This window comes from Mustela erminea, chromosome 1 (genome assembly GCF_009829155.1).
Source record: "Mustela erminea isolate mMusErm1 chromosome 1, mMusErm1.Pri, whole genome shotgun sequence".
NCBI classification, from domain to species: Eukaryota; Metazoa; Chordata; class Mammalia; order Carnivora; family Mustelidae; genus Mustela; species Mustela erminea.
The window spans coordinates 89,501,234-89,519,836 of NC_045614.1; the positions used below are offsets into that span (position 1 = coordinate 89,501,234).

The 18,603-nt window shown below is 43.8% G+C and overlaps 1 protein-coding gene across 2 annotated transcripts in view; it reads right to left on the bottom strand.

Annotated features, from left to right (window-relative positions):
* CPNE4 (copine 4) overlaps positions 1 to 18,603 on the bottom strand; it is a 468,028-nt gene that overhangs the window by 23,931 nt on the left and 425,494 nt on the right. For both annotated transcript variants that reach the window (XM_032333091.1, XM_032333096.1), the window contains exons 9-11: positions 16,009 to 16,095; positions 12,384 to 12,443; positions 2,628 to 2,761 (exon numbers count right to left, since the gene is read on the bottom strand). In XM_032333091.1, coding sequence (XP_032188982.1) covers positions 2,628 to 2,761; positions 12,384 to 12,443; positions 16,009 to 16,095 — 281 coding nt within the window. The remainder of the gene's footprint in view (positions 1 to 2,627; positions 2,762 to 12,383; positions 12,444 to 16,008; positions 16,096 to 18,603) is intronic.

Genomic DNA, 18,603 nt, shown 5'->3' on the forward strand with positions numbered 1-18,603 from the left:
CCTGGTTGTCAGAGGCTGGGAGCAATTTCTAAGGCTCATGGGGATTAAAAACCTCTCTGTTGCTGCAGGAGGGGGAACGACGCCTTCTGTCAGTTTTTATTCAAGTGTTTCTTTTGAACATCAACCTCAGTGACTTTGATGTGAGAATAAATTAATTCCAAAGCCCCAACTTGAAATTTCCTGACTCTGCCTGTCTATTGTCTACCCACCCACACAAAGGAGAAACTGCAGAACCTTGTCAGTTCTTAAGGCAGCAGCTTGCATTACACATTTTTCCAGGGAGTCTTTCAAAAGAACGCCTGGGTTTTTCAGTGCTTTTCCTCCTTTGGTATTTGCCCTTTTTAATGCTGAGCTGCCTTCTTTATACATATATGTATACGTATACATCAAGCTCCACTGAGCTGCAGAAGCCTGATTTTCCTGGACAGTTGGGCCAGTAATTTCCATATTATACTATTAAAATGTTAAAAAGAATAATTTACAATAATTCTTCATGTAGCCCCTAAGGTATCCCATCTTAGTTTTATACTGAATCTGTATTTTCACATGAATACAAAATGCTCTCTGGGCTTTGCCTTTGCCTGGCTTTCATATTTTAAGGGGATAATAGCTCTAAAAGATATACGGGTCCCTGGGATCATAGTATCTGCATCTTGCATGTGAGGTGACCAGGAAATAGGAAGTTCAGCACCTTGTTCCAGATCATTCCATAAATCTGCTGCAGAAACACAGCCAAGGCTCTGGGCATTGGCAGCTTAGTTCCTGGTCAACCCACCAAACTTCCCTTTGGAATGCATGAGTACACTGCCTTCTTTCCCGAAGAGAGTCAACATTATTGTCAAGCATCTATTTATTGTATTGTATGGAGCACTTTACCTACTCCATTTCTTTTATGAGCATTTCAAGATTTAAAAGTTATTAAGAATCCTGTAGCTATCCACTCCCTCCTTCTTTCTGGCTCCTTATGTATACACTAGAACACTAAATCATTTCGGTGCAAGAGATAACTGCTTTGGTGTCTTGGGGATGGCTGGAGAAGTTTCTGGCAATGGAGATGCACTTTGTCAGTTTTTTCTTTCCTTGGTGGAACTCTCCGTATGATATATACCCTCTCTAGGAATACTCCCTGTATTTGGGCCAAAACAAATCAGAGCTGAAATTCAAGTTATCTTCATAGTTAATATCTCAAGGTTAAGTATGAGAAGTATTACTTCAACAAGGTAATTTAAAATGCTATTGCCTTCTGTTCTAAATGTACAAGAGGGCAAATGTCAGCAAGCGCTTGAGGGTTTCAAGCTGTTTGATTTTACCAGACCTGTTTGTTCAGTCCCCAACTGCCCTCAAACCCAGTTGAGTTACTGGCAATGACCAAGTCAAATCCAGAAAATGACCAGCAGGAAGAATAATGGCGAGACCTTCCTCTTCCCCATCCTGTTTGTTTCTCTGCACATTGTGATCACTAGATTGTCTCATTCCCTATGTGCCTGGGGCAACAGGTTTATAATATTACTACCACTAATTATGAGACTAGAAAGAACAGAAGTCATACTATCTGAAACTGGAGGACAGAGTCACTTATTGTCCTGATTTAAAGGGTTAGTTTGGTGCTTCTTATTACTAACTGGCCTTGTTTTATAATCATACTAAGGACACAACTGAGATTTACCTGTATTTATATTTATATCGGTTCTTCCTTAAAGAACCTTTTGAACATGTGAACAACTTCACCTCAACCTGGACATACTGAAAAGGCAAAATGCATTCAGTTTCATGTAATCTATGTGAATTACAATTCTTTTGGTGAGAAAGGTCAATATTTACCAGCGAGGGAAAACAAACATAATACCGATCTGATCCCAAAAATCAAGTTTTCTAGATACACACATATCGACACACACAAACACTCCCTGGGCACACACACATGCACATGGGCAGATGCACACCCTCTGCTGATGTTACCAGTAGCTCTGAAATCAGTGAAACACTGTGGTTATGAGCTTCAGTGGTGGAATGAATTAGATCTGTGTTCAAATCCTGCCTTGGGCTGAGTGAGTGCACAGATTGCTTAACCTCCCCACACAGTTCTCTCCTGCTAAACAGTGCCTCTTACACAAGGCGGAATGTGAGGGTTAGATGCAATAAAGCCCAATAAACTGGTGCTTCTCAAAGTCCACTGTGCACGCAAATCATCTGGGAATCTTGTTAACATGCCGATTCAAATTCAATACGTCTGGAGTGGGGCTTGAGAGAATATTCTAAGTTTCTGGGTGGTGCTATGCTGGTAGTCCGCAGACCAAGCTTTGAGTAGCAAGACACCTTCTGAAACTTCACAAAAAGGAAAGTGGTTTTGCAAGCCAAATAAGAAAGCTGAGAAAGGATTGTGGTGTGTGTATGTGTGTGTGTGTGTGTGTGTGTGTGTCTGTGTGTGACCAAGTTGAACATGGCATGAGCTCAGTTTCTCTAGGTGTGGAGAGGATGAAAGGTTTGGGCAAGCTTTTATCCCGTTTCTTCATGAACCTCAGTATGGGTGGCTGTTGGACCTGATTTCCACTTTTCTGCGCAGGATCAGCGAAGGACCAACAGAACCGACAGAAAGATAAGGCGTGAGCCAACTGGGAGTCTTGTACCTGTCATAGTCTTGGCAGATCTCCCCCACAGCCACCAAGGCCTTCAGGTACTCGTTGGGTTGGTAGGGGTGGATGTAGTGCAGGGAACAGCTGTTCCTGGGGTCCCCATTTGAGGCTGTGAAATCTATAGCTACCTGGAAGAGAAAAGAGGAGAACGGGTAGATTAAAGTGAACGCATCTCACAGGCATTGTGATCAGCCACACAAAGGACATGACTCAAGATGGAAAAAGCAGCACATCACATATGCTGCCAAAAAGGAAAGTGAGAGGAGTTATTAATTTGGTTGAGACCATTTCTGTAGTCTTTGATTGTCCCCTCCCCCGGTGCCAAAACAGAACTTGAGATGGACATGTCCGTCAGAAAGCCCAGCCATTGCTGATCCCCATTACCAGGCAGCATGAGTACAGGTAGAATATCTGGTCCCCAGTTCTCGGTTCACTAAGAAAAGACTTCTCTGCTGTCCAGGCAGGACAATTTCATCTCAGAGGCAGAGGTAAATTACCTTAAAACTAAATTCTGTGTTACTGGTGTGGTCTATCTCAAAAGCCATACTCATATTTTCATGTGTGGCGAGTTGCAGAGACGTGTTGACATGGTTATAATAAATTTTCTGCAAGAAGCAGCTTCGAGTGAGGCATTAACTTTTGGTTTTCCCTCATGTGAGAGAAGTCCTGCCTGTAACAGAGAAGAAGCCTGGATGCTCTGGCACCGTGACTGGGAGGTAAAGAAGAAAAACCTCTGTCTTGCCACCAAGTAGATACTATCCTTGAACTTCTTAAATTTTTTCTGACCCTTACCATCATTATCTAATTCAGAGTTGACTCACTTAACACTCTTAACAACAGCAACCAACCACTAAAGGCTCAAGCCTGGAGAGTGCTAAAATGGGAACGATCATTTCTTCTGATTTCCAACATCATTACCAATTAAATAAAAGTTAACCCAGCAAATACCTCTCAAAAAAGAAAAAAAAAGTTTCAGCTTGGGAGTGGGGAGTATGGGGAGTGGTAGGGAAAAGATGGGGGCGATTAAAACAATTAAAACAGAAGGAGTTGTCTGAAAAGCAAGAAATGTTCGTGTTACATCTCTTTTTCTTCAGGGCCTGTCAGGATCCACTCACAAGCTTACTAATGACAGAAAGGCTTTATTTTCTCTTATGATCCTGTGCGTGGGAAATGCTACTTGTAGATTATTTGACAAAATTCCATTATGACACATAATTGGAATGTCCCATTGGATTTGCTTAGGGGGGAATGTCACTTCTGGAAGGACAGAGAAAAGGCGCTATGTGTTTCATTTCTGCTCCTGAAAGATGACCCCATAAGAGCAAGGATGATAGGTGAAAATAGCCCCCATGCCTTATATTGTAATGCTACAATAGAATCCAAGTGACTAGAAAAGAAAAAGCGATAGGCTAACAATTCACTTACAACCTTTCTTTTTTCTTTCATGTGAGGTTATTTCTTCATTACCGGTTTTGCGTCCCCTTTCTTTCTCACCCCTCCCCAGGACTGTGTTGAAAAGAAATTTAAGCAGGATTCAAAATCTATTTTCAGAACACCCTGATGTTTTCAACAAAGGGAGTACCAGCTGATAAAATGCTAGTACTAACAGTGTTTCAAAAGGAAAGGTCGGGTGGAGAAAAAATCACACAGTACTTCCCCAACCCTGAGATGCCCTTGCTCAGATAACAAAGGGACGGAGAGAGGAGCAACCTTTGTTAAAACCCTACTCTGTGTCAGACACAGTACTATCTGCTTTCCACGTTTTGCGTTATTTCATTTTCATGAAAACACTCTGGGAAGCAGAGATTGCTATTCCTTTTTCTTGATGAAGATCCTCCTGATTCCCAGCCTAAAGGTGATGAAGTTTTCTGGGGTGGAGCTGGGTAAAAACCTAAGTCTCTATAGCTCTGAAGACTATAGAGACTTCTATATTCAGACTTCTCTGAAGACTTCTCCATTATGCCATTATACACCTAAGGGAACATATATGGCTGTGGCTAGCATGCCAAGATGGTACTTGGCTATGTTTATTCCTATAAAGAATGGAGGGGATTTAGCCTGGAAGTAAGGAGACAAGCTTAGCAGCAATTAGAGTAATTTAGGAGAGACGAATGGCCTTGAATGAACAGCTGTTTGTAATCAGACCAGTTGTAAAAGGTAGGAAAAGAGTCAGTAAAGTGTGTGTGTGTGTGTGTGTGTGTGTGTGTGTGTCTGTGCAATAAGGAGAATGTGTTATTGAGGATGGCTGGGGGTGATTAAAGAGGACCAGCAAAATTCAGCATCTTCTGAGATAGATTCCAGCCAGAAGGTAAAAGTCAACCCACTGGAAAAAAAAGAGGAAGACAATAGGTGAAGGTCCTTTGAATCAGGACTATGATGAAAAGTTCATGTGTTGGGGGCCTCCATGTATTTTGTGAATAAGAACGAGATGTAAAGCACTCCAGGACCCACCCATGGGGCCTCAAGCACACAGAGGTCCAAATATATGCAGACTATTTCTGGAAAACTTCTCTAAGAGGGAAACGTGGGAGGTGCTGGAGAGATGGTGTCTGAAGAAACCACACACCTAGAGTCCTCCTGGTTTATGGATCTCAAGCATGCAGAGCCACCATGCTAAGCCTTTGGGTTCTGATGAGACACACTTAAGGGGTGCCAGTGCCTCCCACACATGTCCATGACCTTTACAAGGTAAAAACTGTGCCAGGAAGGCTAGGTGGAAAGTCACCTCTTTCCTACTAAAGAAAACATTGTAGGACTCTAGAGAATTCTAGAGAATGTGAGAAAGTTGTTATGGAGATAACCTTGATTCTGTTCCAACTTATCTAAAATGCAAATCACTGGCAGGTGTCGAGATGTTGTTATTAATAATCAGCACCTATGGCTCACAACTGCTCTGTTTACGGTGCTCTTCATCATGGATCGTCACAATCCTCTGCCTGTGCTGCTTGATGCTGCAGTTTAAAATTGTCCCATGTGCTGATTACCTGAGGATCAAGGGTATTCCATGGTAACAAAAGCATGCTGGCATCCTGATGTAAAACCGGAGGATGAAACCGGGTAGGAGAAAGGCCAGAAGGGAAAAACCTCCATAAAGAAAAATGACAACCCAAGAGACCTAAATGTTCCTCTTCTCCTTCCTCGTCATGGGTAAGAGCCTCCAGATACGCAGGCACCAAGTGGCAGCATCCAAGCCCAGGTGTCTCACCTGAATGAAGATGTTGTGTTACGGGGAGAAGAGTGTATAATGTCTGGATGAACACACGCAGATTCTGGCAACAGTAGATTTTAAAGTAGAGCACATATCACAGAAGGCTGGGACTAGGGGAAGGCAAGAGGGGTGACGAGGGCATACATTCAAGAAGGCTTTCATTCCCAGCTGACCCTACACTTGCATGATCTTGACAGTGAAGGCCTCCTTTTAAACCTTGGACCCCAGGTGCCTCTCTTGCTTTTGCCTCATTCCGGCATCGTTGATCATTTCATTTTCTAACAACTCTTTATCCTCAGGCTTGGAATAATTTCCTAATGTTTAACAAATTAGCTTGTGGCGGAGGTAACAGTGAGAAGGGGATTGTGACCAGAGAGGTTTAGGATAGAAAAAGGAAGAGGATTTGGTGGCTGATGGATGGCAGTTAGGGAAAAGGAGTGGCCACATTTCTTTGGAAATGGAAGAGACGGCATCTTGAAGAGAGTAGCAGCATCTGAAGATCAGCGTTAGAAGGTTGTCGTTGGGCCACCTGCTCTTGGTAGTGTTGTGTATACATATGGAAGGCCTGAGGGAAGTTTTATTTTCTTTCTGCAGGCAGGCCCCTGGGGACTAAGGGGGAAGGTTTCCACTCCGTTTTATCATTGACTAGACAACCATGGACAGTCTTAAGGGTATGGCAGCTGAGAGAGCTTTTTCCTGGCAAGTGATGGTTTCTTAAATCTCCCCGATGAAGCTGGAGATAAAGAATCTATCTTCAGGAGGTGGCCTTCTACCAAGAATTCTCTGTGCTCTTTAAGTTAGCATTAGTGGAAAGAGAACAGAGCGAAAGGTTAGGTTTATTTTAAAAAGCAACAGGGAGGCAGTGAAAGACGGGATTAAGTTGAGAAATAAAAGCAAGGAAATGACTGAAAAGTGCCAGCTTGTGGAGGTGGCCACCGACGCCTGGCTTCCTGAATGCTGGTGGGCTCCCGGGGCGTCCACGTTTTCATTGTCGGATAGGAAGCATTTACGAAAGCCCGGGAACAGGCGCCGCCCGTGGCTCTCCCCTTCTGCCCAGGAGGCCTCACTCATCATTAAGCAGAGCCGTGGAACAGCTTTGCAAAACCTCATAGAGTCAGAATGCGAAATGCTCCCTCCACTGCCACCAAGCCCTGGGTGCGGAGCCGCTTCCGGAAAGAGGCTGGAAGCCAAGGATAAGCATCTATCTTTGGATATGTTAAGCTGCTTCTGCGAAAGGAGACCACTTCTCAGATCCCCTTGTCTGTCTGCGACACACAAGTCATTTGAAACCTCCCGCGTATTTTCTAAGGCAAGCTGCTGGGAACCAACCTCTGGTTGGTGGCCTAATCGCTCTGTAATCAACCTGCAGTCAACCTTTCTCATATCATCTGCTGGGGCAGCTGTTTTCTTTGTTTGTTTGTTTGTTTTATATTTAAATACAGCTTGGACCCATACAATAAGCCTTGTAGGTGGAGATACTGTTCAGTCTGGACCATTTCTTAAAGGACAGGTTAAACTCTTGTGCTTTTCTATTTCCTCAAAACTCCACTGGGGGGCAAAGAAATAGGAACTAGACTTGATGGGAAAGCCCCCCAAGATTGCCTGGTTAATTTCCCACAAACTGCAAAGCATTCCCCTCTTCAACCCGGGGCTCCTTCTCATTTCTTGGAGGTCTACACCTCTACCACAGTCCACCAGTGTTTAGTCTGGGATATACTGTAAAGATTTAAAACTTGAACTGAGACACAGTGTAGATAAAGGATGCCCAGAACATGTTAGGTTCGGGAAGATTTCCTGAGAGAATTTGTCTTAGGTGGTCCTTTTCTTTAGGCTGGAAAGTTAATCTGGGAGGAGCCACATTCATATTAGAGTACCAAAATCTAGACTATAAAATCAGAGATAAGGGAAATACCATTCTTAATGGTAGAAAATTACCAATACGATTACCAAAAATGGCCATCTGAAAATATGAAAAAAACACAAAAACAAAACAAAAAAACCAACCAACCCACTTGTTGGGGGTCTCTGGGACTATTTGAGAATCTGACACAAGATTTATATCCTCTTACCAGAAAATGCACACACTTAATTCTGCACACAATTTTGGGAGGTCAAGGCTGCCCCTGAGGTCAATTCTCATTCCGTAAGGATTTCCTTAAGGTCATGTTTTCTTTTTCTTTTCTAGCTAGATTTTCTCTCTCCTCCTCTCTCTCATGTCTTAAGACATAAACGTTTTACGTGGTTGTAATCATAGGGTAGCTTTGCTTTACATTCTTTTTTATTTCCCTTAACATTATGTCATAAACGTGTCCCATTATCATCAATCATTGTAATTATCATTTAAAATGACTTTACCATAATCCACCTAAACGAGGTACTGTAATTTACATAGCCATTATCTTATTGTTGGACATTTAGGTTGCTTACAGCTCCTCTCTGAAAATCTGCTTTACAAAGAACATTTTTAAATATCTGGAAAAGCAGTAACTTTCAAAGGAAACAGTGAACTCTTCTACCATTTTCTTTCCAAATACCTTATGGTGTCTGTCTCTTTTATGCTGTCTATAATTTTGTGTTTTGTGTGTGAAATTCTAGTATCTATTTTATTTTTGGCTGCTGTGCCATGTGCCAAACACAGTGAACTCCATCTCCCCCTCTCTAATCTGTTTCTCATCTGCCCACCTCCTCCCACCTCTTCCTAGACGGCCACGTGACAATTGCCCTCAAGTTCTTATGATTTGAGGATTCGAATGAGGAGATGGAATGTCCTCAGGGGCGCCCTTGACCTCCCGAAATTGCATGCAGAATCAGGTGTGTGCATTTTCCAGTGAGAGGATATAGATTGTGTATCAGATTCTCAAGTGAGGCCATGGACCAAAAAAGAATCATTGACTAGGGCTCTTTTTAGCATCTTAATCTCTTGCCCTCCACTGGGGCTTCTCCTCTATTTATGGTCAGATTCTAGCCTGAAACCTCCCCTCTTTTAATCTTCAAGTTGCTCTCCTCCTTTCCCCCTCTTGTCTCTTCTTCCCTGCCAGCTTTTCTTGAATGAAGAGTTACACCTGCTGTGTTCACTTCCTTACTTCTGTCTACACCCTGACTCCTGGCTCTCTCTGTCTCACATTGCTGAAATTGCTCTTACATAAGATGATATGTGCCTCTTTATCACATGACACAGTGTTTCATTCTTCATCTTCTGACTTCTTTTTCGCATATGGGATTATTGCCCTTGATCTCATAACATTTTCTTCCGGGTCATTTGAGGTACTGCCTTGTCCTGGACCTTCTTCTTGGCATTTCTTCTCCTACGGGTTGCACCTCTTCCCCCTGCTGCCCAATGGAGATCTTCTACAATATCCGGAGATATCTTTTCTCTCTGTATTCTTCTCTCTGGACATCCCACCCAGACCCATTTACGTGCAGCTTCTACCTCTCTCCTGAAACCTAGGACCGTATTTATGAGTGCTATTTCTACTGGGAGGCCTGGAAATACATCAGTCAGGTCCAAAAGCAAATCATCATCTCATTGGCAGTTCCTTTGGATTTCCATGTTGCCTTGAATAGGATCGCCATGCGTTGTCAATCAGGCACAAAAGATCTGAGTCCTCTGGACTCCTCTTTCTCCCTGGTCTTCCATCTCCTCATTGGATCATGGGCCAAGGCTTATTGGACTCTCTTGCCACAGTGTTCCTTCCTACTGCTGCCCTGCTAGCTTAGCCTCTTCTTACTTGTCACCAGGACTATTAATCTCTTCTTGCTTCCCCTTCTGGGCTTCCCTCACCACCTTTGATGCCTACCACCAAACACTCCCAGTTTAGTTCCCTAAAGCATGTGCCCAATTGCTTTAACGTCCTGCTCAAGATTCTTCTGACCATTCCCTTACCCACCACATTACTTCAAAATTAAAAGCCCTTCAAATTCTTAATCCAAACCACTTCTCCAACACTCCTCTGAATATATCCTATTTATGCATACTGACCCAAATATGGTTTTGATATTTATCATTAGAATATATGAATGCATAAACATTTCAGTTCATAGGGATGCCTTTATTTTTCTTTAGAGAGGTGGACGTGGGAGGGTCAGAGTGAGAGGGAGAGAGAGAATTTTAAGCAGGCTCCATGTCTAGCACAGAGCCTGATGTGGGGCTCAATCTCACAATTCTGAGATCATGACCTGAGTCAGAATCAGGTGTTGGACACTTAATGGACTGAGCCACCCAGGCACCCCTGTAGGAATGCTTTTAAAGGAAAAACCTAGTATCCTATTTATTCATCTCATTTCTTGTTTTTTCCTTGTTTTTACCTGTCCTTTAAGGTTGAGTGTTCAATCCATTATAATTCAATTAAAGTCCCTAATATACCTCAGCCTGGCACCTGAAAGGAAAGATGCTCCACTTCTGACATTCTTAAGGCTGAGTCAGAAGCACCACGTATCTGTGGAAAGTGTAAAAGCTTTCTCTGAGCTCCTGCTTGTAAAGTGTACTGGTCAGAGTCTTGACAGGAAACAAATGGTCCCCTCACAGGGGACGATCCAGTAGAGCTTAATAAAAAGACTATTCAAAAAGTCTGAGGAGCACTAAGTCAATAAGGTAAGGGAGGAGGGGCTGGAATTGGGGAGGTGCTGGTGAAAGTCATTAAGATGGTGCCTCCCAGCTGGGCAGGATCATCAGGAGTGACGAAGGAGGGAAGGGCCATCCTTCTCTGTCAGGTAGGCCCGTGGACGTGGAGCTGGGGATGCTCTAGGGTGAAATTTCTGGTGTGCATGGGGGCTGGTTCCTTGTGGCATAACTCCAAGGGCAGAGTAAGTCCCTGGAGGTTGAATAAAGCATTGTTTAAGAGCATGGAATCTGTAAACTCTAAAGCAGATCCAAATCAATAGAGCTTTCCTTTGAAAACCTATAAATAGTTTCCTGAATGGCCGCTTTGCCTAAGATTGTGAGACACTATTTCCAGTAGCTCACCTATATGACATTGCTGGCTTCCCTATTCCCATTTTTCTACATCCAACATGACAGGGAGCCCATAGGACAGCTAGTGTTAGATGTGGTGCTTACGATGAACACGTCTGCTACTCTCTGTGTGCACCCACATGCAGTGCACATGGAAGGGCTGGGTAGGGGCATCTTCAGAGAGCCTTAGACTTCAAAGAAATTACCAAATTGTATAGCTAACTCGTAACCATTGAGGGGTAGATGAACAATGCTCAAAGTCTAGGGGGGACAAATGCAGACCCATCTGAGATTAGAGTAGAGGACACGCTTCTAGTTAAGGAGAGGTTAGCCTATCAAACAACCCCTTAACTCATCCTCTTGGGACTGCCCTTTTAGTCCTTTGAATACCACCATCCAATTCCCAGAAATACAGTGGTCCTGTCTACCCTCTTGGGCTTAAACCTGGACAAAAAAATTAAACCATCTGCCTTGCTTTCTTCATATGACTGAGCCAGTTGAGGGAGCTAAACAGGGCTGAAATTCATTATTATACATCTATAAGATGAGGAACAAAAGCTTTTCAGATTGTGTTTCTCTTGTTTGACATGTGGGTTTCCCATAGGTTTTAACAGATCTATCTCTGGCCATCTGGGGATGTTCTTTCTGGAGGTCACATCAGCCCAAACCTAGGAGGGTTTCAAATATTAAGTAAGTTATTCTAGGGCAGATGTACTCATAAGCTTTGTCTACCAGGCATCTTAAAAAAACCCAGGCTACCCACCCAAATACACACTTGGAGTATATACATCCCAGGTGCTCACAAGTTATATGTAGGAAATGATCCCCAATCCACCCAGTGAGTCTAGATACTCCATTTCTCAACTCTGAAAGTCTAGTTCTCCAATATTTTGGAATGTACCTCTTTCTTGTCTGACAAACCATTTGGCACTGACCATCTAGTGTTGGTGCTTGTGTTTGGGCTGCATCTGCCTTGGCTCAGTGAGACTTACCAGCATGGTGTACTTCCTTGCCATCCAGCTCATCAGATTATGGGATCTGGCAATATGCCTACTGGCCCATGCCTCAAATAGTTACTGGAAGAATGGGAAGCATAAGGAGTTCCCAAACCACTTGAGGATAGGTGGCATGAATTTCCTTATATGACTTCCTGACAACCATACTCACTGGAGAAAACAGAAGTATGATGTCACTTTAAAAACATGATACCAGGGGTGGCTGGATGGTTCAGTCAGTTAAGTGTCTGCTTTTGGCTCAGGTCATGACCCCAGGGTCCTGTGATGGAGCCCCGTATTGGATTCCCTGCTCAGTGGGGAGCCTACTTCTTCCTCTCCTCCCCACTCGCTCTTGACCTCTGTTGCTCTCTCTCTCTCTCTCTCTCTTTCTCTCTCTCAAATAAGTAAATAAAAAATCTTTAAAAACAACAACATCAACAACAACAGCAAAAGCCAAAACATGATACCATACTAGCAATGAGATCTGAACAAAGCTGACCCAGGGTTTAATAAACTTGTGTCTTCTCATGCCCCCATCCCAGTGCCATTCCCCACACCTTGGTCCTTGAATATGAACAAATATGGAAGCAACTTACTGTAAACTGGATTTGACAGCCACCCATGATGTAGTCCAAGAAAGAATGCATCTTGTGGATCTGCGCGGGAGGATGAAAGGAAACTGTTTTAGTAACAGCACGATCTATTTCCTTACCGAGTGGAAGCTTAATCTTTGGGGTTAGGCTGCTAACCTGGAAGAAAGAGCAGAAAGGGATCTGTGAGGAAAGGAGGGGTCCATTGATTTTGGCATTTTAAAGGAGAGAAAAAGCAATGGTTAATTCCAATAACCCTGTGAGGGCTGCAGCTACATATGCCCCCTGCTCCCCTTTCTTGGGTTATTGGAGCCTCCGGTGAGATACTACACTTGGCATCAATGTTGGTCCCCATGTCTAAGTCCCAGTCTTGGTAACATTCTTAATACCAAAAGTAATCTAGATTGGTGGCCGCAGGTTTGGCAATGATCTGAGAAGGCCTTTACCGACAGTTTCCCATTCATTAGACTCCCGCCATGCCATGAACAATGAACTTATGAGCACTAACTCTAAGCCAGGGACTTCACATCCATAATTTCATTTAATTCTTAGAACCACCCTATGAAAATGGTATTATCATTCTGACTGTGCCATTTTGTGGAGGAGGGAGCTAAGGCTGAGATCACCTACCCAGTCGATGGTGGAGGTGGGACTCTAATGATGGCTGTCTGGACTGGCATAGTCCATCTTTTGGACCTCTGTGCTGGAAGTCAGTATGCTCCCTGCTTTCTGCCCAGCCACAGTCATCTGTGTTCTTGTGTGCCTTACCGATTTCTGCTTCATTTCTGCTTCCTTATGATTCTGCTGCTTGACTCTGGGGGATGTTCATCGACTTATTTATTGAACAAGGATTTACTGAGCCCCCACCATACACTAGATGCTAGGGATACGGTGATGAAAAACCAACATGGTCCCTGCAGTCCTGGAGTTGGCAGACTTGCCCCTTGTACCTGGGCAGGCAGTACCTGTGATTTTTGACCCTCAATCTGATGTTCTGGGCAGCTTCTGAGACTGACCCATGAAATCCCACGTTGGTATCTCTAGGTACCACCTCCAGGTGGCACATAGCTCTTGGCAGACTTTTCTCAGGCCTGATGTTTACCTGGCCCCTGGAAAAATGCCTGTTCTTGCCTTTTTTTTTTTTTTTTTTTTTTAATGCAAGTGAAAGTGAGAGCACGAGCGGGGGCGGGGGGTCAGAGGGAGATGGAGAAGCAGGCTTCCCACTGATCAGGGACCCCAATGTGGGGCTCAATACCAGGACCCCAGGATCATGACCTGAGCTGAAGGCAGATCCTTAACTGACTGAGCCACCCAGACACATGCTTCTGGTTTCCTTATGGCAATGCTTTGCTTGATGATTGGAACACCTTACTATTGTTTGTATATCAAGGAAATAAGAACTTGGGAATGAGCTGAAATAGCCCCTGAGCACTAAACTGTAAGATGAATCCATGGAGGATCAAAACAGACTTGCACACAGCCACCTAAAGGACATAGACAACCACTGAAGTGGTTCATCTAGATCTTTTTTCCTGCTTCCCTGGGCACAGGGATGTTTTGAATGTACCTGGGATTTGATCTATGAGGTAAGATGACCAGAGACATCTGTCTTTGGAAGAAGAGTTTATTTACTTCTTTTTTAATATGGAATTTTTTTTCCTTTAAGATTTTATCTATTTATTTGTCAGAGAGAGAACAAGCACAAGCAGGGAGAGCAGCAGGCAGAGGGAGAAGCAGGCTTCCTGCAGAGCAAGAAGTCTGATGCCAGGGCTCCATCCCAGCTTGAGCCGAAGGCAGACACTTAACTGACTGAGCCACCTAGGTGTCCCCGGAAGAAGAGTTTATTACTCACAGCTCCCTGAAGGAGGTATGTCATGCCACCCAAGGGTCATATGGGGAAACACCAGTGTCAATCAGAAGGCAGAAAGATCGAAAAGCAAGTGTTGGCTGAAGTCTTTATTGTGTTTGTGTGGGGGGCTCAGGTAAGGAATGAGTGGGACAGGGAAAGCAGTTAAATTGGTTTAGGATTGGAGAGTCTGAATAATTTTGGTGGCTCTGGGCTATAGAGGCGGTCTCTAATTATCTGAAGCCTTGACCCAGGGTGCTATAGGGCCAAAGGAATATTAACTCTATATGTGAGCGCTCCATAAAGGAGGTGGTTGGGGGTACAGGCTCGGGATTGGTTGGTCTGCATATCAAAGGTAGGCTCACAAGCACACAAGTTGTTTGCTATCTCCAGGAATTAGCTAACCCTGGGAGGCGCAGACCCTACACCTGTCCACAAGGCTCCAAGATGTTAAAGTATCAAAAACTGTAGAAAATAAAAGTAACAATTAATACAAAGATCCCAATGGCTAATTCCAATACACTGTTCCCTACTCCTACTGACTGATTCAAGAGATGGTCACATCCGTCTTTCCTTTCCTCTCACTCTTGCTATGAGAGGATGTGCAGAGCCTGGCAGGAGAGAAGGAACCTGATATACATAGAGAGAAGCTAGATGGCATTTAAGTCTTGTATGGTGGAGTCAGACAGGCATAGGTTAAAATCTCAGCTCTTAAACTTACCATGTGTGTGACTAGTTACATCGTCTCAGTTGACAGCAGATATCTCAGGGTTCGGATACAAGTTAGACAGAATTCATCATTGTTACTCTCACATAGTAAATACTCAGCTGGGGCCAGGGTTATTCTCTCTCTCTCTCTCTTTTTCTTTTCTTTTTTTTTTTTTTTTAGATTTTATTTATTTCTTTGACAGAGAGAGAGAGAGAGATCACAAGTAGGCAGACAGACAGGCAGAGGGAGAGGGGGAATCAGGCTTCCTGCTTAGCAGAGAGCCCGATGTGGGGCTCGATCCCAGAACCCTGAGATCATGACCTGAGCCAAAGGCAGAGGCTTAACCCACTGAGCCACCCAGGTGCCCCAAGGGCCAGGGTTATTCTCAAATGTGATTTCAGAGGTTTGATTATTAGCATGTAGAATTTTCTGTGAAGCTAGAGCCCTTTTGGGAGGAGTTTCCAGGCCCCTGTGATCCTTCACCACAGCTTTGTGTTCATGGACCCTTGCATCATGGGTGAAGTGTCACTTAGGAAACACTGAACACTGTGACGAGGATAAGGTAGGGGCTTTGGAAATGCTGGCTTACCCTTGGGGGATCTCCCTCTGATGCTGTTCTGGATACAGAAGAGCCTGACATGTGACCAGGACTCCCCATCTTTGGGGGTATGACTGTCTTTGTGGAAGGGATGGTGGGCCACCACTTCTCCAAAACCACCTATGCCTACATTTCTCATTGTACATCCATTAATACATTGACTTTCTGATTTCTATTTTAAAAAACACACCTCCTTGACATTCTCTCCCACTGACCATACAACCTAAGCTCTTCCTCCCAGACAGCCCTAGCTTCACACTTCTTCTTTTTTCTTTTTCAAGATTTTATTTATTTATTTGAGAGAGAGACAGTGAGAGAGATCATGAGCGAGGAGAAGGTCAGAGGGAGCTGGGAGCCTGATGTGGGACTCGATCCCGGGACTCCAGGATCATGACCTGAGCTGAAGGCAGTCATCCAACCAACAGAGCCACCCAGGCACCCCTAGCTTCACACTTCTTGAGAGGAACTGCATACATACCTTGCACTGGTTCAAAATCACAATGCCTGAGTTCTTATAATTCTTCTTCTTGGCTTTGTACTTGGGATTGATGCACTCCCACTGTACCTGTGACAGGAAGAAGGGGAGTCATTTGATTAGGCCAAGCTCCCAGAGGCTGTAGCAGACGGGTCTGAAGGCTAACAAATGGTCTCTCTGTGATAATGTTTGCATCATGAGGGATGGTTCAGAGGCATGGATGAGTGAGACTGATATTGGATGGCATGGTTTGAATCCTGGTCCCATCAATTTCCAGCCAGGCAACCCTTAGCAAATTACTTGATTCCTTTATGCTTTGGATATCTCCTCTGTAAGATGGAGCTGATAATTGTATCTCTCAGGATTATTGTGAAGTCTTAATAACTAATCCATGTAATACATTTAAAACAGTGCCTGGCACTTGGGAATGCTTTCTATTAATAGGGTTGAATCGAGCAACAGAGGGAAGGAGACATATGTAGACACATTCCTAACACGAGTATTGAGTCTTAGTGTCTAGGAATTGGCTTATAATGTCAGAACACTGAGAGACATTGAATGCTGGCTACAGGAAGTTAGTGGGAATAATGATGAGTTTGCATAGAACCTCACTGAGAACTAAAATAATGGAGTGATACATAACACTATGGTGACACAGTAGATCTCCAAAGGGGATAGTATCAGAGCTGTAGGAGTGGCTGGGAACTGAGAAGGTAGCTGGGAAGTAGGGTAGCTGTCTAGGGGAAGAGATATCAATCTTTCTGTCCTACAAGACTTCAAGTGACAAAATCAACTACAAGTCAAACATCCAAGAGTCACTGAATGCTCCTGCCCACCATTCCATGGGAGCCAGATCCCCGGATTTCCACTCAGGAGACAAATTTTCACTCTCTCTGACAATTAGGATTATCTGAAAATAAAGCAATTTCTGAGGCAGATGTGAGTGGTGTAGACTGATACAGCTTTGACCTCCACTGATCCATTTCTCTCAGTGTTCATGCATTTGTGTAGGGGCTTCCCTCAATGACAGTGAGCTTAGCCATGTGACTTCTTTTGGCCAATGGGACATTAACAAAAGTGAAGTGTGCACAGGACTAAAAATGCCTGTGCATTGGGGTTTGCCTTCTTCCTGCTGCTGGTGTGTTATTACCACCATGTAGAAAAGCTTAGGCTGATCTCCTGGAAAACAAAAGCGTACATGGAGAAATGTCCCAGCTGTCCCAGTTGCCAAGGCACAAATGCATGAGTGAGTTCAGTTGGCATCATGTAGAGAATAGAGAGGAGCTGCCCCAGGTGAACACAGCCTAAATTGCCAACCGAAGGAACTGTAAGTGAATAACGATTGTTGTTTTCGGCCAGGAACTTTTGGGGTAATTTGTTCCTCAGCAACAGATAACTGAGAACAGCAGTTTCTCAATACTGGGGAAGTTCCACTAGTGGAACTAGGGGCTGGGCAACCACATAAGGTTTGGGAAGAAAGGAATCCTGTACTGGCCAAAGGTCCTCTAGAACTCTTTCTATAAGAGGAAGGAATGAAAAAGAGGAAGGAAGGAAGTTAGGAAGGGAGAAAGGGAGGAAAGGAAGGAGCGAAGGAATGTGGGAGGAGAGAACAGGAAGAAAGAAGAGTCCAATTGAATCTGAAATCAAGATATCGCAAACCCTGTTTGTTTTTTGTTTGCTTGTTTTTTAAGGTCTCATCTTTCCATCATGGTCATGGTTGTCTTTCTTCCCTCTCTTAGGTTCTCTTCTCATTTGCTCTCCAAACTCTCATAGTGCTTGATAAACAAGAGTTCCAGCTTGTCTCAAAGTAGGTCTAGTATTTTCAGACAAAACACTCCAAGTTCCTCTCAAATCTGTCAAAATTGAAATTGCCTTTCCCTCAAAACTTCCTCTAATGTCACAGTATGAACAACAAGTAGTGTAGGGATTTCCCTTACAATTGGAAAGAAAAGATCCAAAATTAGCTGTGATGATTCCTTTGTCATTTTCAATCATTTCTATTAACCTCAATTTCTTCTGTCAAGAAGGACATAACTGATGAAACTTTGAGTTAGAATTCAAGTTATCTTAAGAATTATAATGATAATTCATGAAAAGTCTACTCATTTCCATCTTAGGCTAAGGCAGACCTGTAGTGGAGGATGGGACGGTGCAGCCAGGCAAGGGCTCCAAGGAAGCGGAATCAGAACCTGCAGGTACTTGGGGGCTTTTACGGCTGTTGGGCAGGCAGGTGTGCTGATGAACCGGGTCTAAGTATTTTCTATCTGTCTTGGGATGAAGTTTTCATGTTATTATAAGCTATTTGCTTTACATCTACAATACCATTTAACTCTCCCACTACTCCCTCTTAGAGATGAAAGTTAAGGCTCAGGTCTTATGGTAGCAACTGGTGAAGTTGGGATTCACCACAACAGTCTCACTCCAAAGCCTGGTCTATTAGCATAGTGCTTGCTCTAGAAAGTTCTTGGAGGGGCTCTCCTATTTGTTCTTGCAAGTTTCCTTTTTGGCCACCTGAGAGTAAGGCTGTTCATGAAAGCCTCCTGAGAATTAACCCAAGTTAATCAAGAATTTATCCTACAGAACTATGACTCTCACAGG